This window comes from Crocodylus siamensis, chromosome 15 (genome assembly GCF_052110815.1).
Source record: "Crocodylus siamensis isolate JL-2025a chromosome 15, ASM5211081v1, whole genome shotgun sequence".
NCBI classification, from domain to species: Eukaryota; Metazoa; Chordata; order Crocodylia; family Crocodylidae; genus Crocodylus; species Crocodylus siamensis.
This window is the reverse complement of record NC_143409.1, coordinates 15,993,549-16,020,761: the sequence shown is the minus strand read 5'-3', so window position 1 is coordinate 16,020,761 and position 27,213 is coordinate 15,993,549. Positions and strand designations below refer to the sequence as shown.

Sequence of the window (27,213 nt, the reverse complement as noted above, 5' to 3'; positions counted from 1 at the left end):
TTTTGTTGCATGACACTGGAGTGTCAGCCCTGTGGCAGCCAGGTAACCCCTGAAGACCATCCTATACTGGGTCTCGCTTCTTCAGTGCGTTGTTAATCTGGAGACAGTGCTGCATTGTGCAGGCAAAGAAGTACACCAGGATGGGTCGGGGTGTAGGTTGTCTACCCCACCACCTGTCTCTTACCCAATGACTACCTCAATTTACATTTTCACTGACTGGCTTTCTTGCATACATACTAGCCTCCGGGTGCTTTACTCTTCCATCCAGGAAAAGCACAGACCAACTGCAGACACTTTCTCTGCTTGATACAGAGTGTCTGTACCTGAAAACTTGCAAAAAAGAATTTTTCCAGCTATTTGAGTTGGTCTGATAAAAGATATTGGAGTTACCCAAATAACTTTGTCTGCCAGAATGGTAGGTGGAGGGGGGGGCTGGCTGTGCAGGTCTCTGTTACCCTGGACTATGTTGCTTATGCGGGGTAGAAAGGGGCTGGTGAGAGGGGGCAGTTCTGAATTGAAGAACTACGGGCTGCTCACCAGCTTTTTCTCTGGGCTTTGCCTTTCACACTGGCTGCAAGGACTAGGTTTTGGCTCTGCCTCCGTACCACCATTCTCAGAAAAACATAGTTTTTCATTGGTGACTCAACTTACTTTATGATCATAACAATGGGATCTCCATAGATACTGTTACGTGCCAGTGAGTAGTGAAGACTATATGGTGTGGGAGGAGAGGGAGCTTGGGGTGGCAGGGGCTGGAGTCCTGGTGAGGGGAGAGAAGACAGACACAGGTTGGAAGGAGCAGGTAAGCGGTTCTTTGCAAATGGAAATTAGGATTCCCCCCCCCCCCCAAAAAAAAATCTCATGTTAGTTATGCTGCCTCCAGAGGCTTTATAGCAGAGTTTGTTTAGTTGGAACAACTCCCTAGTGGAAAATGTAACATGGAAGCATAATAACTTTCCTGATAATCAAAAGCTCATTGGGGGACCTAACTACCCATTAAAAAAAGATCAGGAGATTATTTTCCTACTGCCTGTTCACTCTTATTGTATTACCCTTGTTAAAAGTAAGGGTCAAGCAAAGTGTTCCTGTTGCCAGTTAACAGAAAGGCAAACAATCTAGGGGCGAACAAGCAGCAATACAGTCAATAAGGCACGTCCTCTAAGACCAGGCCTTTCACCAAGTTATAATGAAAAATCCAAGAGACAGAGTCATAAGGTTGCATTGAATATTTATTCTGATACAGGCTGTGTATTCCAAACCACTACAGATTAATTCTGTTGTAAGTAAAAATCCCTGGACTTAATGTTCCAGGAGCTTTTGTCATCATAAAATAGTCAATGCATTACCACATTCTATGGACATAGGGAACTTCCAAGTGCAAAGCAGATTATCTGAAAAGACACGGTTCTGACCTCTCTAACAGCTTGGACAATGCTGGAATCTAAATACAACTCTTCATATGTCTGCAGATTTAGTTCTCTTAGTGCCTTTATAATAAATAAATAGAAAATATATTTTTTTTTCATTGTGAAGTCAGTAAGAAAATGTACAAAACATTATACATCTAGCTCCGAAAAAGGACCAGCTATTTCGGCGACAGGTAAAACAAGCATTCAAACGGAGACAAAACAAATCAACTAGGCAAAAAGAAAAATTGCCCTAAAACAATGACAATCTCATATAGAGGCAAATGTGAGAACAGTTGGAGCAATACAACTTCACAAATTGGATATTTGCCATTTGGGAAGGCACAGGTAAAAGACTGTACAAGCCACGAGCACTCAGTCACTTCACTAGTCACAGAGATGCACACATGCAACTGGTAGGATCCCCACAGGTTTTTTTCAAATGTACGCGACTCCGCACTGTTGTGCATTGGGGAAGAGATTAGGCCACGTTCTGCCTTCAGATTTGTGCACTGGCTTCATCCCATTGAACTCAAGGGGAGCGGTTTGTGCGTCAGGGGAGTGCCTGCCCTGTTATGCTCTGCTACCATCCGGATTCTCTGTCTAGCCACCCTGTGCCCGGTGTTTGGAGCAATCCATCCCCCAAATCAGGTCCGTGTGACAAGCCTTACATGACCGAAAAACAGATGTGCTTACCATTATTTTAATAGGTGTCTTCGTAAAAGTAGACCTTATTTCCTAGAGCCAAGTCTTATGATTTTACCCTGAGAATTCCAGAAGTTTGAAAATGAGCATCTGCACTTCAGTACAAGGGCACCTCGCCGTCTGGTATTAGTTGAACAAAGTGGTCTGATCAGCCAGCTCATACGCCACGAGGTGTGAATGGGTCCTATGCCTGCCTCTCTTCAAACAGGCACAATATAAAGCCCTACTTAGACAGATCAGTGTAGGGTAAAAGTAGGGTAGGTTTAGGAGGCCATGTCCAAACTTTGAAGCATCTCTTCCTGAGACTTAAAAGTTTCCAAAAAAGTGTGTTCTAGGCTTGACCCATTTCCTGTAGCTTTCATTCGGCTTTTATGCTGCACATGTGTTCTACTAATACAGAGCGGGTGGTGTGGTTGTACCAACAGTGCTGCCTCGATCATGGGAATGGCATGAAGTACACTGAATACATTCAGATAATTAGAAGTCTGAAAAATTAAAAGATTGTTCAACGTGATTAATGGATCTTGGGGTTCTGGCCCTCTTCGGCTGACAGGGCATGTTTAGATTTATGAGGCGCAGATAATCGAGGCTGAACTGTAAATGAGACTAACTTCTTTAAGGAATAGTTTGTGATTTGGGGGGAAACCCCAAATCATCATAAGACACTGGGAGAAAGCTCTTGAGAACTGTGCCCATGCACTCTGTGCTCAGTGGAAATGGCACAAGGGACATGATTTGGTAAGGAGCAAAAATAAGCATGCTGGAAGGTGGATTCCTTCAGTGATGACTTGTTTAGAGAAGTGGTGGAAGGACGATGGGGGAAACCGCATCCTTTTGAAACAGACAGACCAGATTTCCCTTGTGAAAACCAGCTAGGAGGCTGAAAAGAACAATTCCAGTTTCAAAACCCAGGAGAGATCGTGGAGGCAAATACCTGGAGGATGGCCTGACCTCCGCTCAGAGCCGACTCCCAGAGCCACCGCGGCTCCGAGCAAAGACAGGGCTTATGGGCTTCAGCATCTGCACAGTGACCACGCTTGGACCAGGGCATGGCATCACTGCTGCTTTCTTCCCGTTCAGAGCTGGCATTTTAGTACAGTGGGAAAGAAAGAGCAATTTAGTCACAAAAGTATTACTTAAAAAATGGCAAACCTAGGCTTGGGAAACCAAGACTGGTTTTACGGTGCTGATGGGGACAAACACAACTGTTAAAGGCAGCTTGCTTACTTGCTGCTTTGAGACCCTTTTTTTTTTTATATTGGCATTACTGAAATAGCCAGAAACTACTTAAGATGCCTGCATGACATCTTTGGAGAGCAGATAGCAATGTGTCATGTGAATATTTGAACACTTGACAGCGCTTCATATGGTTAAGATAAACTTCCCAGCTTAACGAGGTGTTCTGGCAAGCAGCCCTAGGCTGCACTCATTTTTCATTAACATTCTATTTTTATTATTTTTCTTTAATTTAGCAAATTCTGTTTTGCAGAAAAGTGGTAGGAAATTCAAAGGGCTGCCTCACTTTGGGAGGAAAAGTTTCTGCTGCAGAAGGTCCCGCACAACTGTCCATGATGTCCTCAAAGACCCCTACATCTCAATGACCCTACCCTTAGTAAAGAACTAGCTCCTTCTAGGGCCCAGTACGTACTCCTTCCCTAGGCCAGGAGAGACCACAGCAATGCACAAAATATTGGGCCCTATCCTTTTCTTCACTGACTTTCCAGGGAATGTGATTGACTTCTCATTGCCTAGTAGAAGTGAAATAGGGAATAGTAATAGTGAATAGTGTTGGGGAAAAATCAGCCTATGAGCAAGAGAGGTGAATGTGGCTGTTGTGCTACTCTGAGCCCAGAGGCTGGCCCTGAAGATTTACATTTGAGGGAAAGGCTAAGTAATTGTGGTGTGCCTATTGTCAGGTCTTTTCCACCGGTCTGTGGCTGCTTAGCGAGGGGAAAAAAAACGAGAGAATCCTGACAACAGCTACTTGAAAACAAAACCTAATGATCCATGGAAATGAAAGGAAGAGAGGCTTCTATTGTACCCTTCCTTTGTTCACTTATATTCAATCTATCCCCTCTCTCTTCTTCAGCTGAAGTGGGATGACTTCCTAGTAAATCCCCACTTACAAGCCAGAGGGATCGTGCAGGAGTTTGACAGAATCTGGTACAAGCTTTCAGGCCAGTTCTTACCATGTGGTCATATTTTCTGGCCTTTGGATACAGACTAACACTTTCCATCCCAGATTTTTTCAGCTAGCCTCTGAATTTGCATTTCCACTTTTATGCAAGTAGCTGATTGTGCCCTCAATAAGAACAAGCAAGACAAAGAAACAGACCCAGAGGATGGATTCAATCAGCTCCATGTGAAAAGTCCAAGGCTGGGAAGCAGCTGTGTGTGTTTGGTGTAGAAATCCCCAGCTGATGGGCCCACAAAGCAGGTCCAGGCAGGACGTAGTTGGAGTGTGTGGAGTTGGAGGAGACCACTAAAACACAACACCTGTGAAAACAACAGACGAACTTATCTTGTCCCAGATACTGAGCTTAGAAAAATAAAGGTGAACCTGCTCTCAGGGAGCAGATTAACAGGTCAGGCTGCGATGATCACACACAATATCCAGCACAAGGAATGCTCTTTGTCACATGTGACCACTCTACCACTTACGATAACGTTTCTCTAAGTACAGCAATAAAAAAAAATACAATCGTCCCTGGAGAGTGGTGGCAGTGTGTCTGTCGGAGGCAGAGTCAGTAGTCCTGTTCTAAGGGGGCAGTGCTAGGAGTCAGAAGGCAAAGCGTGGTGTCTTCATAACTTCATTTTCTTCACCACAGGGACTGGCACAGCTTGAAAGATTTTGGCTGCATTGTCCTCAGTGACGAGTTTCACCCAGATGGGCCGAAAGCTGCCTTTGAATCCAATGAACGCCATTTTATCTGCAAACCGAGAGCAATAAGTGAGAGGTATGGTGTGACTGCAAGCTGGGAAGACACTTGCTTATGTGTATGCATGCGCCACACTTTTATGACGCTACGTACGATGTATGAAAGGGGGGGTCTACAAGTGGTAAAGTAGTTCTCTTGTCCTGAAGCTTTATTAAAACTTTATACTCATACTGCATAGAGTAAGTATTTGCAATAGTAGCTCAGCTGAGACATTGCAGACTATAACCTTACAGAGGGAAACAAGGGGAGACAAAATTTCATGTCATGCCATTTAAACCACAAAGGGCCTTGTTACACCTTACACTGTGGGCTGCACACATGTTGATCGGTGTTAGTGCTAGTCACACCCTTAGTCTAGAAACCTTCTCTGGCTGCCCCCACCTGCACACCTGTGACTAGTCATTAGAGGCCTGGTGAGCAGGGGCAGGATTAGGAGCTGTGAATTGTGTCTGTAGAGCTGGTGAGTCAGGGCAAGCTTCTATACCTGCTCTGCAGGTAGAAGTATGAGAGATCCTGGGATACTGGAGGACTTCAACTTGGGTGGCACATCTGTGGGGAGTGCCCACATCTTAATGGAACTGGAGCTGGGTACTGTTAGGTAGTGTCGGATCAGGGATAATCCTGCCCTGGAGTGGTGTAACTCTGAGCTGCATAACAAGTGCTTAGAAGTAACCAGGGGTTAAGAGCTCCAGGAGCCAACCAAAATTACTGCGTAACAAAGTAAAAACTGTTGTTGTTCGTGATATTGTGGTTATATCCAAAAGTCCCTGCTATCGTTATACAAACACACAGAAAGAGATAATCCGTGCTCTGCTCCCACTCCCCACCCCAATCCAACCCAAGCCAGTACGAGAAATTGCAAAAGAACTGAATATTTTGTGGAATATGCATTTCTGCCAAAATCATCCCCCTTTGTGGGATCATGCTGAGTTTGCCCAACTTGTGTTTGAGAAGAAAAGCCAAGAGGGTGAGGAGAGCATGAATAGCAGAGAGGGGAGTTTAGACATGGCTGAAATGTCCTCTTTTGACCTTTCGGTTTTTTGCAGTGGAGTGTTTCAGTTCTTCATTTTGAAAAGACTTTTCATGTTGAGATATTTTATTTTATTTTATACAGATATTTTTAAGTTAAAAATGGAAATCTAAATATTTTAGCCAACCTCAAAACATTATTTTTTCAGAACAGTTCTCTCATGAAAAACTTTAAAATGTTCAGCTTTAGTAGCGATTCAGAGGGAAGCCCAAATCTTAATCTCAAAATCCTTTATTAAAAAAAACCCCTATTTATAATAACTTGTTTTAGCCCAAATCCATCCTAAATCTGGCTCACAATAAACAGGAGCCTTACTATGCGGTCCAAATTGTCAGACTTATTTAACTCTGCCTCTGTAGCTACACATACTCTACTCTTTTCTAATCATCTTGTGGTACTGGTTGGCAGCTTTACTTTTATCCCTTACTGCTTCCTTTATCTCAAAGCAAACCCTTGCTAATGTAGACAACAGCTAATTCAGAGACGCATAAGCTTTCATAAACAACAGCTTGGTTTGACAAATGCTATCAAAAGTGTAGCCTTTTAGGAGGGATCTCAGGACAATTCTGTGTTAATCACAGCACTGGAGATAATTATTGCTGGGCGGATATGAAATTGTTAGCTGATACGAAGGGAATAAATGCACATGAGCAAAGCAAAGAGGCTTTGGAAGTTTAATATGGCTGTTAACTCGTGCTGTACCTGACGGTCACTGTTCCTGGTTTAGATGTCCACATGGTCCAATAATTTAGAAAACACCCCGGGGATTCTGAGTATTTTCACTTTCCAGCCTATGTAAGGACAACTACCCTAGGCACTTTTTCCCATGTCTGAACAGTATAAACAACTCTCTTCAAAACTGCTGTAAATACACTTTTGCAAATAAGTATCTGTCCAATCCCAAGACATTGTAAAAACGTGGTTATTTCTCAGTCTATATGCCTTCTCTATCCAGCACTGGAGGTCTCTACGGATTTGGGCAGCTTTTCCAACTCATCCCAGAGGAGGAAGCTAAGCTTCCTGCTCACCAGCAAATGAGTCCAGTTAGAAGCAAGGTCTGTTTTAGCGGGAGAGTCTGTAAAGCAAATTTTCTGTTTTTGTTTTACAGTTTTGAAATCTGTTACCTTTTAACTTTAAACCTTTCTCAGCTCCAAGCTTTTCCAGTACTTTAATCCATGGTCCTTTGGAAAGGTATCTTCCCTTTGAGGTCATCAGCACTATAGAACTAAAGAAAGCAATGACATTTTTAAACAAATGAAAAGTGATCAACCATCCTTGGTTACGCTTAAAACATTGGTGACAGTCATCTGTGTGAGTTCATGAGCAGCGGTTTATGTTTTTGCTGTTTTTGTCTGATTTTCAGTGACTTAGTCACGCATTTGCTTTCCTAGTCATGCTTTCCGAATTTGCTTTCCAGTAATTACAGTGTGTTGGAGGAGCCTCCCAGCTTGTGCACAGGCACCTTCACATTGGAGGTACTAAATTTAATGTGCATTAGCAAAAGCAGATTAATGCCCGTGTAAGACATGCCCATTGTTGCTTCTAAATCACATTTCTTTTCACTTGACTAGCAACTTTTATTTTTTTTCAAAACCTTTCCTGCCAGGGAGCCTTAAAAATAGTTTGAGCTATTTTTGGTGTCTTGTGGGGAGAACTCATCACAAACTGAATTCATTTTAAAAGACGATACTTGGCCTGCAGCGAACTCCTGCAGTGAACTAATAAGTTTGTCAGCCTTGGGGGAAAAACTGAAAAGCTATAGCTCAAAGAGACTAATAACAAAAGACATCATTTTTCTGACATTTGGCTGTCCTAGATAAATGGTATGTAGGTGTTTAACTGCTCTAGCTACAGGTCTGGCCCTTTCCAATAGTCTCCCATTGTAAATGTACTGCTGGATTAGGGGCTGTGAGCTTTGAATTTCTAAAAAAAAATACTTAACTGTCATGGACATGCAGGGTAGTTAAGAAGCTAGCAGAGGAGACATAATTCCCTGCCAAGATGCATTATACTCGTATAAAGTTATTAGGTGTCTACATCACCCCACAGTATCATACTTTGCCTCATGTAATGGCCTGTGTTGCATATACATGGCCAAACACATTACACAGCTACAGTTCTGCCCTGTGTAGCTAAGTGTATTTCTCCACACATGCTTGGAAGTGATTTGGTGTTGCACTAGAGGTGCCTAAGGCCATCTGTTGTGATCTAGCTCTACCACAGATGCACAGACATCCCCCAAACTGTAAACAGCCACAACTAGCAGTGCTTGCTGTATTTGCCTGCCATCAGCTCTCTCACCTACCCAGGACAGGAGAGCCCCTGGAGTGCAACACAATGCCATCTCAGTCTCTTTCCAAACTCTGCTATCAGGCTTATTACCTTTCTGACAATTTGGAGACCCTGTCAGTCTACCCAGCATCCAGTGATGCCTTTCAAATTGGTTGACTGGCAGCCAACAACTGCTGGCCTTCATTGGGTCAGGTAAATGAGGTCATAAGGTCTATAAAAGTTGAAGATTACCCAGGAGGAGAAGCAGCAGCCATGATGAGGACTCTGAGAGAAGCTGAGCCATCTGAAACTCATTCTCTGTCTTGAAACTCATGTTCAATGAACTGCTTGCCCCCAGAGGGAATCTCCACCTGCCTCTGGATGATACTTGTGGGTAAGCTACTTGAAATCTAACTAGATATATAGTCTGCAGTAACTCAGATGTGTGATCAAAGGTTACCATGCCACTGTTTGCTCTAAGGGTTTTCTCTGATAATGCTTTACCCTGTACCCTATTCCAAACCTGCTCCTTGTAACCAATAAAGTTCTCTGTACCTAGCATGGGACACTAATTGGAAGAGGGTCTAGATTATGCCTTGGGGTCCCCTTGGTTCAACTGACTAAGAGAGACCACTATTGGGCTTCAGACTGCGGAAAGCACCCCAAGTTCTTGCAGTGGGTTAAGTACCCCTCAAGGACTACTAGGCCTGTGTTTCCCAGGGGGTAAAGGGTCAAAATCAGTCCAGACCCTGGGTGGTGGTGGTGTTACCTCTAGGCTTGTGGGTGTGCTCCAGGAAGGGGGTCAGTCAGACATGAGGTGCCCCCAGGGAGGCACTCAGAGCCTGGAAGGTGGTTGGGCTCAGTGAGGCAGGTGGCTCAGAGCAGGAGTACTCCCTACTGGCCTGCCAGAGGGGAAACCTAGGTTTATCTCCCTCTGAAGGGATTTGAATCCTGCTGTTCCACAGAGCCAGGCAAGAGTGAGAGCATCTTCCTATTGAAACCAGGTCACTGGGTAATCAAGCAGGAAAACAGACAAGTTTGTGTTTCAGGGAAGTGCCTTAGCAGGGGTAACATAAGATCTTTGACTGTTGGCACAGTTTGCAGCGTGGACACCGCATGCTCCCAGAGGCTGGGGGGCGGGCACGCTGAGCTCCCACAGGCAGCGGCAGTGCTGTCAGCAGTGGGAGTGTGGCGCCGGCAAGTGGTGAGCTCCTGCAGGTGGGTGCAGTGCTGGCAATGGCTGGAGGGGGGGAGGAAGGCAAGCACCACCCGCAGACGCTGCTGGCAGAGTCAGCAGCACCTTTTTGCAGGCAGTGCAATGCTAAGCTCAGGGTGTGCACGTGCAGCCCCTACACATCGCCAATGGGTCGCGGTACAGAGTAATTGGGAACGCTGTACAAACAGGAGTGGAGGCAGAGAACAGGCTGCTTTACCTTGTGCTCCGCCTGCCTGGAATGCTCTCTGCACTGAATATATATTAGTTACCAACACTCATGCTAGGAGATTTTTTTCACTGGGTGAGCACCCCCACTGGTGTTCCCCCTGCAGGGCATAGTTCACTGGGATACCCCCTTAGGAGGGCATGCCCCACAGCAGGATGCTGGGCTAGAAATTGTGCTCTTCCACATGGCCCGGTGCTCCACCACTGTCCTGTGGGTATGTCCCCCCAAGCAAGGCAGCACTGTGCAGAGATAAGTGAGCTAGCTCAGTGTACTCCAGCTTCTAAAAAAGAAATAGCATAGCCATGGCCATGTCAGCACAGCAATGCTCCTGGCTAACTAGCACTGCTGAAAATAAGAGCTAATGAACATATTAATGAATATGTCTTTACAGTTTTCTGGCTTGACTGTGCCCTTTGTGGTGTGGCACCCTCTGGAGCTGCACCACCCACACCAACTGGAGTATGGCTCTGGTTATCAGACTGCAGATGAGAACACACACACTGAACAAGAAGGAAGGACCACCTGAGCCTTATTGCCCCCTGGGCCAGTGTGGTTTAGGCACACTAGTTTCTTAATCAGCACACAAGGAAGAGATGTGGCCAGCATCAGATCTGACTACCTTTGGCTTTCCAGATTGAACTACCAGGTATCCACTTATAGCTGGAGCAACTTTTGATACGAGTCCAGAGTAGGATTTAAATTTTCACCTCATAGCAAGACATTGTAGCCACTCCTTTAAACAAGAAAGTGCATTTAATATAGTCTCACCAATAAAAAGGACTGGAGCCCTCAGCCCTCAATAAAAGAAGTATCATTCATTATGCTTTTTATTAGTATTCAACCTGAATAGATTGCTACCCTCCAGCATACAGGTGCTTGGAACATGTTTGGTACTCGCTGTACTAGCTGCATGACTCTGGATCTCTGGCTACAATGTTTACAGCAATAATAATATGCAGCCCATGTGTCTGGGCACTCAACATGTGCATGGACTGCTCATGTACTGTATTAATGGAATCTGCAGATAACCAACAGAATATGCAGACAATAAAAAACAGAGGGTATGAGAATCTGTAGCTTATGCAATGATAAAGTCCTGACAGGTTGTTTAAGGATTTACAGTCCATGCTTTTGACCTACTTTGGAATTCAGCTTTTGGACTTGGCTGGAGCCAGTGGATACTGAACCATGGCATGAAATGTTGTGCAACTCTGGTTCATGTTTGGTGACCAGGGCTGGAAAAAAGATTAATGTCTGATGAGTGTGTCTATGTGTTACTTTTTTCTTGAGCACTGGATTATTTACTCACTTGTCTTTGATGTTGGTGACATACTGGTCTATCTGTGCTGGGATTCCCTGGAGAATAGCGTTTTTGAAACTTTTTTGGTTGACAATTTTTCCATTTTGCCCTTCAATCACAACTACTTGGATTCCATCCTCAGTGAGGAAAATCTTCTTGCCATCAGCCTGCAGAAAAGAAAAATAAAAGGAAATACGTGGCGAATCAAAGAAATCCAAAGGCATAACAATGCACTCTAAGACATTTTATAACATATGCGTAAACAGCATTGTTTTGCTTCAAGGAACAATACTCCTCATCTCTTTGCTTGGGTGGACTTGAATCTACAGCCTACCAAACTTTAGTGGTAGCTTCCTACATATGTTCTAGGTAAAAAAGGAGTGAAATTTCACTCCTTTGTTTAAAAGGCTAGCAAGCCTGGATGAGAGAAACCCCCTACCTCGATATATGCGAAGTCATCCGTCAGGTGGAAGTATCTTGTTGTGTAGGTTTCTATTTTCACCTCTAGGAAATGGTCTTTATACATCTGCTCACACACAAAAGAGAAGAATAAAGTGTTTAGAGGCTTTGTACATTCCCAAATGCTTCATTATCAGAAAGCTTTTCAAACTAGACCAGTTTCATCAGCAAATCAGGTACCTAATATGTTGTGTCTTGCCAAATGACATTGATAATGAGATCTGGGCAAAATCGTAATTTCTGTATTCAGCCCATCCACATTAATGTTTGCTGGTTTCCCATAAAGAAAAAGTAAAGGCAACTCATTGTGCACAGCAATATGTCACTGCCTGAGGCCTAACCTCTGCAGGCCTACTCCAAGTGAGAAAGGCAACAAGGATGACTGGGACCAAAAATGGCCATGTCTTAGAAGACATGAGGTTAAGCACAAGGCTTGGTATGCAAAGGAGACATGAAGCTACACACTCTCCTCCCTGGCCTTGTGTATGTAATGGGCAGAAGTAGCTGCCACAGGCGAGGTGTGCCTTTCTTTCCTATTTCCAATTATTCCTGTTTCTTCACCAGCCTCTAATGCTGGCAAGCGTTAACAAAAAGGGCCCCAAACAGCTCACTGAGAATTGCTTTGTCAACCCCTCCTCTCAGCCTGTTGCATATGATTAGTGTGGCTCCAGGAGATGAAGCTGAACCACGTTGCCCTGCACCTCATCGGCATATAAATTTTTGGAGCATCACAGGACTCATGACAAGAACACCCAGTTCCAGTCATGACTGGGGGCTAATTAGCACCTGGATCCTTTCTGGGGGGGTATGTGGAGTGCGCGCACACACACACACACACACACACACACACACACACACACACACACACACACACAGCAGTGCTGAGTGGTGGGGCCACCATAGCTTGAAATGCTGTTGACTGGTGGGGCCCAGCCCAATGAACTATATGGTAAATCACAAGCCTTTAGCTGTGAACCAGTATCATGCATAGTTTGTGCTCCTTGTATGTAGTACAGTGATGCTCAGAAGCGTGTTTATGGAGTTCCTGTGCTAAAACTTGCAGCAATTTTTAAAAAAAGGTTGACATGCATCAATTCTGGATGACCTAAGTACATGGGTAATATATGCATTTGTACAGCTTTGTTTGATTTCAAGGTTATAGTTTTCAAATTTTCTTCTCACTTCCATGTGCTCAGGGAGAGCAGGGTCTGATAGTAAGGCAAGGGGGAAAGGGCTGCAAGGGGAAAAATTTGGGGGGAAGCAGAGAGTAAATACAGTAACTGCTGCAGCTTCAGCTGTCTAAGTTTTTTAGGCATCTGTTTTCTCTACTTGCAAGAGCCTATTCAAGCTCTTTTTGCATTGCTGGGGTATTTCAGAAGACAATGGATAAAACTGATCTGGTAGAGCTGGTCCCAGGCCTACCTGGAAGGATGCATGCTAAACCACCACTTGACAAAGGAACAGAACATCGAGAAAAGCAAACCAGGCACTTACCAGCCCAGTGTTGGGTAACTTCTTAGGCATTGGCACATCTACTATCGGTGTCTCAATGTATTTGGGATAGGCCATAGGTGTACAGTCACTGATTCCAGCATTCTTGGGAATAACTGCTTTGATCCTTATTCTTTCACAGCCTTTGACAGAGCAGAAGGCAAACTTGTCCTTCTCATTCTGCGCTTTCAGTTTCAGAAACAGCAACCTGTAAAAGGAAAGCATCAACCCACAATTGCTGGGTGTTACATGCCAACATTAACAGGCAAAGGAGGTAGTACAGTAATACTTAATGCCTTTTAGCAACACATGTAATCTAGGGCGAACTAGCAGAATATCCCAGGGCGAACTAGTAGGATATTTATGCTAAATCACACATTGGGGTATACATAAATATATGCACATATATGTAGATGCATAAACCTACTTGCCATTTTTTGGTAGATTTGTGACTCAATCTATCAATCATCTTTTAACACAATCTTAATTTTTTAAGGAAAAGAAAGAGTCCTACATCTCCAAGAAAGTACATGTAGTGTTTAAATGTGTTAGGTCCCTCTGCATTACTGTCTTGATGCTCTGAGAGACTTACTGTTTAAGGTTTTTAGGTCTCATTTGCAAAAAGAGAAGGGCTTTACACTGGTGCAGCATAACTTCATTTTCTGAGTTGGGCGTGTCTCTTTCTTCTGCTTCTAACCTAATTTGCATTCTTTTGGCACAGGCAGCAAGTGGCAGGGCCTGGGAGATTGTGACTGAGTGGCAGCCCCATGAGTCATAGGGATATGAAATGCTGCTCATGAGGAGTCTGTTTTTGTTGAGCTTCCAGTTTGTACTTGCATGGTGGTGTGAGCCAAAACAATTTCTGCTTCAGATGTTTTTCTCATCTATCAGTCCAGATGGACAACAGCTGTCTCCTTACCCAGTGTCCTCGTCCCAGTAGTAGTATCCCTTGGTAGGGTATCTGTATTCCAGTTTGTCCATCTGCAGAGTCCTGTAGAAGGTGCCTGTTTTGTATGTTTGTTTCAAGAGACGATTGTGGATGTCTGAGAGGATGGAAAACGTTGTTTTTTTAGGGTAGCAAAACCCTACTTGAACCCAGTCGTTCCTAAAATAGGAAAGACCCGCATTATACCACATTGACATATGACTATGACTTTCCTGGGCATGCCATAAGCCAAGTTAAATAGTTCAATCTGAGATGTAACCTAATTCTTTCGTAGCTGGTTAAAAATGTAGTAGATGAACCAACACAATCTCATTTAGATTTAACTTGCAGATAACATCAATCAGTTAGCTACGTAATTCAGGCCAGGCCTATTCCTGATGTAATGCCATTGGCTTGTATTCACCAGAGATGAGTTTGGTCCTAGACCTTTTTGTTACCTTTCGGTACGTATCTTGGGAGACATACAAATTTGAGATGAAGAGTGAAAAGATGGTGCAGCTCCGAGTGGGCTGGATAATTAACTTAGCTCATGACTATGGCAATAACCTCATTCTTTAAAAATGCTCAGCTACGTTAGCGTCTTGGAATTCTGGTCTCATGGGTTAAGAGTTCGAGGGATCACTCACTTGTTGAAGTTGATGAGCCATATTGTCAGTTCCTCAGGGGCTGCCTTGTCCCAATGCACGGTGTAACCTTTCCTCAGGGTTATAACTGGCTGGTACTGCTGGTAATGAGTGCTTTTGCTTAAAGCCCCCTCCAAGGAAAGAGGACGATCAGGAGAGTCATTCTTTATGATTTTCATTTGCGAGTTGGCTGGCTTGTAGGCCTGGATGTATATCTAGATCAGGAGAACAGCCACAAATGGTTCAATGAGATACAGTCAAATATTTCAGAGGCAGATACTCAGTAGAGTAAATCATCATAGTTTCTTTGACTTCAGCAGAGCTGCACTGATGCACCTCAGCTGGGAATCTGGCTGTATATCTGCATCTGTATATTCAATGTCTTGCAGTTTATTTTCAGCAGTGCTTGAGAAATACATTTATCTTCTCATGACCTGCAGGCACACAAAGCACTAACAAAGACACCCAAAGAACATTCAACAGAATTGTAGTGTCACAGACCTTGTGCTGACCCTCCACCCAGGAATAAGCTTCACCACCAGAGATCTGACTTTTAGATAAATAGGAGCTAAGTAAGTAGCTTCTACCTTAGACTGTAAAAGGTAGGAAAACCACAGCAGTGGTTACAAGATGGCTTTGAGGATATTACTTTAAAAATACACTGGCAACACCCAAGACAAAGCTAAAAAAAAATCACCTTACGGAAAAGAAAGTGAAGGGCTGGCTGTAAGCAGAGGCGTGAGGGAGAGTCTTTGTGGCAGGAAAAATGTTTTTTTGTGGTTAAATCGCAGGACAGGAAGTCAGGAGATCTGGATTGTAATTTTGATTCCAAAGCAGGTTTCCTATGAGCCTACGGGAAACTCTCTGTGATACACTTTCCTCCACAGAAAGGAGGAAGATAACCCTTCCCTGCCTCACAGTCAGTTTGTGCAGCTTAATTCAGTAGTGCTCAGGAAGTGCTTGGAGATCTTGAGATGGGAGATGCTGCAGAACTGAAAAGTGTTATCTTTGCTGTTGAATATTTGGGATTAAAGGTTGTAAAGAGCACCCCAAAATGGACCACAGTATTTATGGGCAACTCCTTTCTGTGTGCAAGAGTACACAAACAGATGCCCTGTTAAATGCTATAGCATCCTAAAAAGTGCATGAAATTCTGAAACTTCACTGCTCATGAGTTCAAGCTCCTAATACCAAGAGATTTTAAATATCAGAATATTCATCTCTTCTCAACCCCATGCTCAAAAGCAAAGACAGCATTGTAATGTACCTGGGCATAGTGTCCACTGCAGATTGAACCCCTCCAGTCTGGTACATCAATACAGTCTGGGTGCTTGATTAACCAGTTATCTTCCTTTATCAGGTATGAACCAGGGTACTGTGACACAGATCCATCTACATCGTGAAAAACTGATGTTTTGTCACCATCCATATTCAGTTTATTGAACCAAGGACCAGGTTCTCCAAAGAACACCCTTGAGGTAATCTAAACAGAAGAGAGATGCACATTTACATACCAGTATACTTAGTGTTTTAGGTGAAGGGCAGCTCTGGCTGTTAGAACAGCTCAACACAACTATTTTTTTATTTTATCCAGCACTGCAACACAGTAATTTGAACAAGGAGCGCCTTTAGGGTTTGCTGGCCTTTTTACAAGTGATGCAATCTAATTGAATCTAATAGTTTCAGAAAAGGCCATACATTCTGTGTGTCCATCCTGAGACACTTTATAGCTTGTTTTCAAAGGTTCTGCAGAAAGCCAGTGGGAGTGCCTGGTGCCCAGTGGCAGCTCCTGTAGGAATCAGGCTATGGATATGTGAAACTGGAAGAACCCAAAAAAATCAGTGGCTACCTTTGGCAAGGTCCTGTCAACTAGCAGGAAATTCAGTGATACTTATTCTAGGATACTGGAATGGCCCTTCTTTTGTCTGTACACAGCTGAGTGCTGGAGGATAAGCAGAGCTGGGTCATGCACTCAGAAGCTCTGTTTTTCCACCTGCCCGGGTCTTTCCAGCATCCTACACTCCTGGCCCTAGCAGTTGGGGAAGAGAAGGTGATTTATTTTAAGAACCAGAGGAAGATTCAGGGTGGAAGTTGCCTTATCTGATCAAGTTCTCTCATCTCATCCTCTTATTTAAAAAAGTGTATGCACTACAGAAGGTTGTGCTTACACTGGAAGCAAATCAGTTGCCTCCCCTGAGATACAGCTGCTCATGTGAATTGTGACCAGTGTTTTGTATCCAAGTTAAATAAATAAAATGTCCTAAGCCAACCTGATGCAATATGGATCTGTCTGACACTTCTAGGGAGTTTTGATCTTCCATCTAGATGCTTGGCACAGATTTTTAAGCACTGTTTCCCATGCTATTTGGTAAAAATTGAGGCTATCAAAATCATTTTTGGAATCCAGAAAGTGGGCTTGGGGTACTCAGGGGAGGGTTTGTTTTTCTCAGCTTTTTTGGCAGGGAAGCTAATCAGCATGGGACAGACTAATTGGCATTACCACTCAGCAGTGCTAATTAGCCTCATATAAAGAGCTATTCTGCTTCCAGTTTAAGGCGCAGCCTGCTTGGGGGGCCAGAGGAGCAGGAAGCTTGCATAAAGGAGCCACCATTAGGCATGATAAATTTATTATCCAAATATGAATAATGAGTAGAATTTTTCTTGACTGCCCATCTTGGCTGGATATCTCAAAGGGATGTTCCTTATTAATATTTCCAGCTTCTGGTTGGGCCAGGACTTCTACAAGAATAGCTGAAAACAAGAGGGCTTAATTTTCCCCTTTTACACCAACACTTCACACCAAACTCAGCTCTGTTTATTTCAGTGGCGTTAATCCTGAGAAGCGTGCGGGAAAACAGGCCTACAGGAACAGAGAGATGCAGGAATAGGGAAATAATATTTATGAATAAGCTAAACATTTTTGCAAGTACGTTCAGCTCCGCTGTGCCATACTTGTCCATTTGTTACTTCATCCAAGCCAGTTTTCTCATCTGTCACTTATGTGTAATTTGCTAAACCCCCGGGGTCATCTCCGCTAGGACACTAAACTTCCAGTTATGACGTTAGTTTTCTCAAGGGCCGGGACCCGAGTCATCTTTTTCACCTAGTCCATCTTATCCTCCAAACCCAGAGGCAGAGTCTGATCAAAGAAATAACGTACCGGGACATCTTCAAAGATAATGTTTGTGACATTGTTGTTGGGGCAGCTCTGCCAGGCATTGTTGAGTCGGAAGGCCAGGGCACTTGTGTGACGGCCCTCCAGGGCAGCAAACTTGCGGAAGGTGCAGTTCTCAACGCTGATTGGCCCGTCGTAGAACTGAATCCCACGAATGGGGAAATCCCTACAGCGTGTTTGGGGAGGACGGGAAGAGAAAGAAAGAGAGAGCAATTTGGTCACAATTGGTTGGCAGAAGCCATGAGTACCCTGCATGATATGGACACCCAGCCAGCTGACACTAAGGTGGGGGGGGTCTGGGAAATCCTTTTCTCCTTATGAATTCTGCTCAGATTTGCTCACATCTGAATGGACCATAGTCATCTGGTCTGGACCACTAGACGGGAGGAACTTTCAGTGATGCTGAGGCCTTGACCAAAATAGAAAATATCTTCACTGGAATCTCAAACAAGTAGCGTAGCAGGATAACCCATAATGGGTCTGAATAACATCAGTGCTACGATCCCAAGACATTTTCCCCTGGAAACTAGTCATAAGCAGGAGGAAGCCTCCAAAAAAATCAGCTTTAAAGAAGCAAAAATGATGCAGCCTGTAGGATACAGTTTGAAGTTAGCTGGCACACATCAGTTGAGAGAGGGATGGGGACAGGGCTTCACCGACCAGAAATGTCCACCTGTCCCCAACTGACTGAACCACAAGTGGTGTGGCAGGCTGCCAGCGTTAGCTACTGCCCCTGCCAATGTAAAAGTCAGACTTGGATGATAACTCCAGAACATGTGAATAATGAGATCATTTAAATGTCAGCTAAGAGAGACAGGTATTTTTCTCACATTCTGTTTTAAGCAAATGTGATGTCTTGTCCCTTTAACAGGCTCACATAAGAAGTATTAGGGTTCACTCAAAATGAAATGAGTTTGATCCCTTTCTCACAGGAGTCTTTCTACAGATAACCTTGCCACTCATGTGAGTACTTCCTGTCACTGGAAGTTCGTACTGAGTTCCCACTGAAGACAATGGGCTGAAGACAATTTTATCTAAAGGGCAGTAGGGCTGATTACTGAATGAACATCCTTTCAATAGTGTCGGAAGGATGGACCTCCTGTGCTTCCACTGACAAGCAGAGTGAGGAGGGGCACGTAGGAAGATATGATATTTAGGTTCTTTCTTTACTGCAGGCTGCTCTTAGGATAGCTACTGCTTTTTTAAGAACAACAACATGATGTATTTGCAAAGTCAACGTGTAGCACTTAAACCAAGGAAGATGCCATATGCCAGCTTCACCTGCAGTGTAATGAGAGCACAGAAATCATGACTGTACAACTACAGTGGTGGCAGGTACCCTGAGGAGTGCTATCATCACACCCCTACTTGACAAAACCCAGGGCAGGGGCTCAGTGGGATGTTCTACATGGTGTATACTTGACTTGAGTAGAGATCACCACATTGTCCAGGCATTTCTCACCCCTGCCCAAAGCTTCCCGTGCTAGTAAACTCTCCTGCTTCTTCAGGAGTCTTTCCCAGCCCAGTTCACAAAGGGGGGGTATCCACATTGTCTTGGTATCATATGACGGCAGCTGCACAAAGAGGACTTTGGAAATGAGAGACATGACCCAAAATGCTTTGTGTAAAATTCCATCTGTTTAAACTACGTTGAAGAGCGATGAAAAAATATAACCGTCTGGAGTCTAAACCAACAAAGGGACAGGAACTGTTTGCTTGTGCTGGAGGGAACTTACTGGCCTATAGGGAGGGTCCTCCCTCTGTGATCCAGGCCACCAGGTCCCCAGATTTCATTGTCCATGGTCTCTGTTCCCAGGTTTTCACTTTCACCGACAAAGAGACTATTCTTTATTTCTTGCTTTGAGCCATCGTCGTGCGGGAATGTTCCACCGCTAGGGGAGACAAGGCCATACATTACTGGGGCTGCTTATGCCAAACCACTGTGGACTCTTTAGTCCAAATAATAAGATAACCAGCGGGAAATGAATGGCACTTACCTAGCCAAGGTCAGGCCAATGCCATTGTCCGCAAACCTGCAAGAAGAGAAGAATGGGGAGATAAGGCTTTTCACCAGGTTGTGAAAAAGAGCTATGTTCTACACAAGGCTTAGCCGTCGGATATCCAAACCAGCAGGGATTTGTAGTAAAAACAAGGAGGACTTGGATTAACTAGCATGAAGGAGATTGCTTTCTTTTAATAGGGAGGTGGTGCAGAAATGTAGACTTAGCAATTTCATTCACATTCTAGTTTTATCACATGACTTGGGGTGTAGAGATCAAGTGAAGCCACTGTCCAGTGTCCACCAGAATGATCTCCTGACACTGCAGGGGAAGGGACTTACTTATCTGAGACTTATCTTTTTTCAGCTGTATGCCACAATCCTTTCACAGTTATGCAAAGACAGCACGTTTGTCTCTGTCTCAGACTAGTTTCTGTTATTTCATAATTCTCTGCCCTAGGCACATCTCTGTTTATTATTCACATTGGCTTTCCATGGAGCAATTTATAAAGGGACAAATGTTGCATAAGGAGAAAGGTTTTGAATTCTATTTTATCAGAAATTGGACAGAAATAGGGGATGGACCTGAATAAGAAAACTTGGATCACAATATCACCCAGGTTTGGATCCGGATCTTAATTTTGCAAATGGCTCTGGTTTTATAATGGGCTAAACCATGACTCCAGATTCAAACATTCCCCTGAGCCCCTACTAAACTGTGAGGAAGTCAGAATCCAGTTTTAATTTTATAGCTTAAGCCCACGTCTCTTGTGTGCTGACATGATTATCATTTTTATAACATGTTGCTAGAACTTCACACTCGTTCCCTCTCTCACACAATCAGTGTAAAGCAGAACAAACATCATCTCATCTTGATTCTGTCCCTAGGTGGCAGCACCTTACAGACTATACGGCTTTTATTTATTATTGCTGCAGCCCCAGAAATGTGCACGGCACATCAAGATCTGTTTTAGTAATATAATACATAGGTCTTATTGTAGCAGCAGAAATGAAAATGACTGCAGCTATAAAAACAATCCCAGCTTGATGCCTACATTCCCCATTCAGATTCTCTCCAAAGGACCCTGCTGGAAACTGGTAACAGGGAGACACGTATGAACTCTTTAAGAAACCTCGGTATTGCACGCAGCAACGCGAGCTTCTAAAACACACGCAGCTGATCCGAAAAGGCAGAATTCATTGCCTTTGGAATGCTAGACATTTCTGGTTCATAAGTTCAGATGCAGAACAAACAAGAAGAAGCCCGGCTATTACATTGCTGTCGATTCCGACTCACTCTCTTGCTAATCTCACCGGGTCACTAAGGCCAGTTTAGAGCTAATGGTCACTTTAAAAGGCCTGGGTCATTTTAAGGTAAGGCAATTGGATACTATATAAAGAAATTACTGACATTCATACTAGGGTGCTGCAATGTGCCGTGTAAACTAGCCTTTTACTTTTTTCCCCCTTTAATTGACATTGATATCAAGAGTCTGGATCAGCAGCAGAAACTGTAGAAGATCATGTGTTCCCAAGTGTTAAAAGGGTTTGTTCTCAGCAGCACAGGAAGCCACTTTCAAAGAGCCTACAATGTGCCTTTGCCCAATTCCTCTCTCTCTCCCTCCTGTGAGGCATAGCATCTTGGGTACTGGCTTATTCAGCATAACAGTAAACCACATAAAACTGAACTATGACCCCAAGCTTAGGTCATTTTTTTCCCAAGCTCTTTCATTTTTCATGGAGAATTGTTTATTTGAGTCACTTTTTGCTGCTGCTTTGAAACTCTGTACAGGATCACAGGCAAAACAATCAGATGGACCTTTCACTTTAGACAAAACCAGTTTTATTTACAGAAAATAATGCTTGTGCTTTCTTAATGTTTCGTTTTTATTTTAATCTTGACCATATGAAAGGTGCAAAGCAATATAAATAGTCTGAACCACAGTTATGCTTGTCAGAAATTCCAATTTGAGCTCCTTGGGCTGAAACAACGTAAAACTTACTGGCAGTTATCCAGCCACACGTCTCCACCCCTCAGCCAGGCCCCGTGATCCTGGTTCTTGTAGGCAATAAAGTGTTTAATTATGGCAGGCTCTCTTGGCTTCAAAGGGTCGGCATCTTTGTGCGGGCTATACCTGGAACCACAAGAAAAGAAGAAGCTGTTGGCAATGGAAGGCATTCTTGCCCAATGACCAGCTGCTGCTGTACCTACATGTTCAGTGTTTGTTGGCATTATTTCTGTTCAGGCCTGCGTCATCTAAGCTAATAGCCTGTCCTTGACAGCAGCTGGTACTGCCACCCAGGAAGGCACAAGCAACTCTGCAATTGTGAGATAACCTGCTTCAGGAAAACATTTCTTCTGATCCTTTCATTATTTAGATGGTGACTTAGGCCCTCAAGTGTAACAGTTCATATCCCTTCCAAAACGCCTGGGTACATTTTTTAAATTCTAACTGCATTTCAGGATAGTCCTGTTATCCACATAAATGCTTAATTTGTTTCTTATAACCATGTTCAGCTCTGGATCTGCCGGGGCCCTGAGCTTTACAGGCTCACTGGGCTTTCTGGGGAAAAGTAAAGATGGCACTGAAAAATGGAATAATTTTGGCAAGATGGAAGCATCTTCTTTGCTCACCCTACTACACATCAGCCAGGCCACAGATCTGCTTTGAAGCAGATTTATTAGCTTTGACATTCTCAGGCAGGATGAAACATTGGCTTGGTGAGACAGGGCAACAAGTGAGACCAATGGAAGCTGCAGAAAAGCGGCTCCACAGCTGTTGTGTGCCAGCCTCCACCCTGCTGCCAGCCTCAGAACGAGACCTGCTACAATGGCGTTCAGTTCGGTTGTCATGTATGCCTGCTCCTCTGGGGGCAGCTCTCCTTTTCATTACTGACAGAGCCTCTTCTGTCAGATATAATGCGGCTTCAAGTCCCTGACCGATTAATATCCCGTTTGATGCCAACAGTGGATGGCCCTGAGATTAAAATTCCTGGTTCAGAAATATGTAATCAGGCTGTGCTGTCAAATCACTAACAGAAAGTCTATAGCATTTTGTTTCACTTAAGAAACCATCATATCAGTCTAAAATTGAGCATGTGGATCATAAGGTTCCAGTAAATGAATGTTGTTTTGGCTGCTTCTATTACCGTAGTTCTAGAGGTTGGATTGAGCTTGGATTTATACTGCTTCTACTGAAAGAAAAGTAAAAGCTCATAGTAAAGCGGTGGTTCTCAACCTTTTTAGACTTAAGGTACCTTGCGATAGACTCAAGGCACTGCTCAGAAAATGCAAGCTCTTAGTGTTCATTTGTTTTTGGACTACAGAAAAAGAATAAAGCAATTCTTCTGTGGCAAAGACCTCAAAGTACAACAAGTCAGAATGGTTTTACTACTATGGATTCCTATTTGAAATTTCTGGAGTTAATTTGTGAATCATACTTGCATGCTTAACAGTGCTAACATGGTGTAGCATCCTGCAGCACCCTTCAAAGGATTTCGAGACATCTCAGGGTACTGAGTCATCCTGGTTGAGGATCATTGCTCTATGTTTATGAGTTCAGCTCAGCTTCTTTCCCACTGAATTCCACAATGTTGTACCATGAACTGTTATGATATTAGAGATCATTTCTACCCTTATATACGAAAGCAGGAATTGCATAAGCCTTTTATCATCAGCTATTGCGCCTGAAACAGGAACACATTTTCCAAGGTATGTGCTCTAATATAAGAAAAGGCAGCCTCAAACTGTCAGTCAAATTCTGAGGTTTTAATAAAGTGTTAAAATATTCATGTTTATGGAGCAATCATCTTAGGCTGTCTTGTAAAAAAAAAAAAAAAAAGCAACTATTGTGCTTGTTCATGCTTAGGTGGGTGATGGTGTCACAGATGAAAACGTAGAGCTTCTGAAGCCTCAGATCCAACAATGCAATTCATACACAGTGGCAAGGAGCTTATTCCCACTGAGCAAATTATGTTCAATGGGTATCTGTCCTCCACACAGGATTTGTAAAGAAACCCAGCCATGGAGGAGTATACCTGCAGGTTACTGGCCTATTTGGAAGGAAAAGTGAGAACGTTTGAGTCACTTGTCTTTCCCCGGGTTGGGAGCCTGAACTAAGATCCAGACAGAGCTACGTGCAAGCAACCTTTCCTTTTGGCTGCACAAAGCCCTTTTGCTTATATCGAATTGCTCTCAGCAGCTGTTGAGATCTGCTAATATGATATATTTTAGCAATTAGTCTTTTAAGGAAATTTAAATGGGTTTTATTAAAACTTGCAGTGAGCCAAGCACATTAGTGGAATGGTGGAGTTGCTTTATACATACAGTTGCTGTTGTATTTTCAGATTTGAATCTTTATGGCAAATGAAATTTTAAAAAAATGTAAGATTGACAATGTGAGCATGTCCACTTCAAACAGGGACCTGAAGAATAAGAAAACTCAGCACTTTTTTCCTCCTAGATGTCACTTCATTTCCCATTCCTGGGAAACTCTTGCAGCAATTTTTACCCAATTGGCATTAACTGCCCACACAGCATTTTCTCATTTCTATAAGCTCTATAAGGATCTATAAGGAACATTACAGACACCACAGAGTGCACATAATATCTGTTCCATCTTAATTCAGAAATGAACAGAAAGGGCTTTCTTGCCTGTAGGGGTTCTGGGAACTTTGTGCTGAAAAACGATGGGAAGAAAAGTTAGTGGTAAAGTGGAAGCCCTTTGCTCAATAAGAACTTGACACAATACCCACTTAAGTAACTGCAGCTCCCTGCTCCTCCCAGGGCCCAGCTCTCAGTCTGTACCATACAGAACTTGATCTAAACCACAGTAACTGTATTACCTCCCAGAAATCATCGTCAGGATAGGCCTTTTGTCCTTAGCCGATGCTGGTGTGGTTTTGACCCCATTATCAATCATCATTCCAGCCTGAGGAAATAAAAAGAGTCTCTGTAATGAATGCACACCCTTTATATTTAAATTTAAGGGGCAAATTTTCAGATGAAGTAACTTTGGTTAAGTCCCTTTCCCTCTGTACCCTCCATTTTACTGATACAGAAAATGATACCAGCCTCCTTTGTAAAGAGCTTTCAAATTTACTGAGGAAACATGCTGAAGTCCTATATACACCAGCACCAATTGCTGAAGAAAGACAATGCACTGTTTAGAGCGCACATCTGAGATTTCCATCAGGGAGCAAAGGATCAGATTTGTGCTGTTGTTGCTGTTAAGTTACCTTGACAATCACTTGAGTGCAATGTTACTCCCTTCAACTTCACCAGCTCTCACCAGAACCACTCTAGGTGCCTCACTTCTCCCATTTTTGGAGCAGCCCACATTTAGTCACTAACGAGGCATCTTTCTATTGCATTACAATGGTTACAACCAGTGTTGAGGGAAGTATCACAAATATCAAGATGTTGCTGAGTAAAGAACCATTCTCACTGACACATAAGTGGTTTGGCTGTGAAAACATGCCCAGAAGTGCTTACCCTGAACCTGTACTTCTGAAGATGGTAGCATGTTATCAACCACTCCAGGCGTGCCTATACCACCTCAGCACTGTGCCAGGGAGCAGCGTAATGAAGCATGCTCCATGTGCATTACATCCTGAAATGGACAGAAGATAGCCACCTTCTTGCGGAGCTGGGTATACGCCTGTAAACTTGTCTGAGAGAGAGTTTACTGGCGCATGTCCGGTGACACGAGTTCTGATCTGGTAGGGGACGTATGAGGAGCGGCTGCCTCACGAGGCAGAACTGAGCTGGTGCAGCCAGGCCTTCCAGGCGTCCCCTCCTCTATCAGTCTAGCTTTCCAGGCTGATGCTCTCGTCTGTGACAAGGGCTCCTCAGATCTACACTCATACGAATCAGAGGTGTAAGTATAAATGTTAGCGTCATGGGCAAAACTTTGGGCAGAGGGCACTGCTTTGTCACATCTGGAGCAGTCCTGTGCTCCCGCAGCTGGAGAAAGAAACCCTGCACCCTCCAGCTGTAGGAGGGTCTTACCTGTCTTGGGGACTCAAGACCCCTGCTGCGTCCCTGCACCTGGCTCCTATGGTCAGGCAGCACAGGGTTTCTCTAACTTGGCTTCTAGGGCTGGGTAGCACAGGGCTACTCATACTGCATCCCCGCACATGGCTCCTATTGTCGGCAGTGCAGGGCTTCTGCAGCTCAGCTCCTATGGTGAGAGGTGGCAGGGCTGCTCCAGATGAAGCAAAGACTCTACGGTGGGAGGTATCATTCTGGCATCCCCTCTAAGTCCATGCCTGCAGCTGGTATCCCTCCCACCCAACCAAGTTTACACTACTGGTACACGTGATAAGACAATCACTTCTGCAAGTGGTACATACAGAACATAGGGCTTTCCACTCTACTGTGGCCTGTGCACAGCCCTTTTTGATTTCCGTGACCAGTTCAGCCCTTCTCGCTATCCATCTGAATATGTGCCATTGTCTAAAGGCATTAACTAACAGGCGCAAGCTCAGGTTTTCACTGAGTGCCAGAGTGCTGAATGTTGGGATGAATAAGCGAAGACATTTAGGAGGTAATTAGGCTGAGATTACACTCTTTATCCCCTGCAGATGCTATCTGATCAATGGCCAACATTGGCTGTGGAGATGTATAATTTGGCAGGCTGCCAGTAGATGCAACTAGAGGCACCATTTTAGAAGGGCAACAGCAGAGAAATGGACTCGTTAGAGATGAACAAAAATGTGAACTACTTATCTCCCATGATCCCGAAAGAGGGTTTCTTTTTCTATGCTCTAAGTATGCTAAAGTAAAGGTAGCATAAGCTGAATCTGTAAGCACAATTACTCTAGGATACAGGCCATTTTATATGGAGCTAATTAATGATATGGAGCCAATGTATATAAAGCAACTGATGGAGATTGGTTTGTAATAACTTGGGGTAAATCAGAAATCACAGGCATTAATAACTTGCAGGCACAGGAAACTGGAGAAGGAAAATGGTGTTTTAGACAAGGACATTATTTCCATGATGTGCAGACTCACTCGGTTGTTGGAATGTGCCCGATTGTTGTAGAATTTCCCCATTGGAACATGCTCCGAGTAGCCTGGGGAATACATCCCTGCAGAGGGTCCCGTGGGCACGTGGTGCAAAACAAACCAAAATCCTGTTTCCTGAAAAAGAGAGCACAATGTCTGAGCCTCACTTTATCTTTTTTACAGGTTTACATTAGTCGGGGAGGGTGGGGGGGTACTTATCAAACACTGCAAGATAAAAACCTGCAGCTTGCTGTACAAACAACAGGAGGTAACGTTGGTTTGAGTAACCAGATGCAGTAAAGAGCTCTACACACATGCACAACACACCACAGCGTTGGTTACAGTCACTATTTTCAAGATGCTACAGTTAAGTTCTGAGATACCCGCTGAGGCACTTTCCTGTAAGCTGGCCTGA

General features: G+C 43.8%; 1 protein-coding gene across 1 annotated transcript in view; it reads right to left on the bottom strand.

Annotated features, from left to right (window-relative positions):
- Positions 1-1,216: 1,216 nt before the first annotated feature.
- Positions 1,217-27,213, bottom strand: part of CEMIP (cell migration inducing hyaluronidase 1) — a 140,846-nt gene continuing 114,849 nt past the window's right edge. Inside the window, exons 16-29 of the mRNA XM_090028490.1 lie at positions 26,805-26,933; positions 24,632-24,717; positions 21,790-21,921; positions 19,785-19,820; positions 19,524-19,679; positions 17,773-17,953; positions 15,880-16,095; positions 14,616-14,827; positions 13,963-14,148; positions 13,047-13,251; positions 11,533-11,619; positions 11,103-11,260; positions 7,205-7,305; positions 1,217-5,041 (exon numbers count right to left, since the gene is read on the bottom strand). Coding sequence (XP_089884616.1) covers positions 4,914-5,041; positions 7,205-7,305; positions 11,103-11,260; positions 11,533-11,619; positions 13,047-13,251; positions 13,963-14,148; positions 14,616-14,827; positions 15,880-16,095; positions 17,773-17,953; positions 19,524-19,679; positions 19,785-19,820; positions 21,790-21,921; positions 24,632-24,717; positions 26,805-26,933 — 2,013 coding nt within the window. The 3' untranslated portion in view covers positions 1,217-4,913. The remainder of the gene's footprint in view (positions 5,042-7,204; positions 7,306-11,102; positions 11,261-11,532; positions 11,620-13,046; positions 13,252-13,962; positions 14,149-14,615; positions 14,828-15,879; positions 16,096-17,772; positions 17,954-19,523; positions 19,680-19,784; positions 19,821-21,789; positions 21,922-24,631; positions 24,718-26,804; positions 26,934-27,213) is intronic.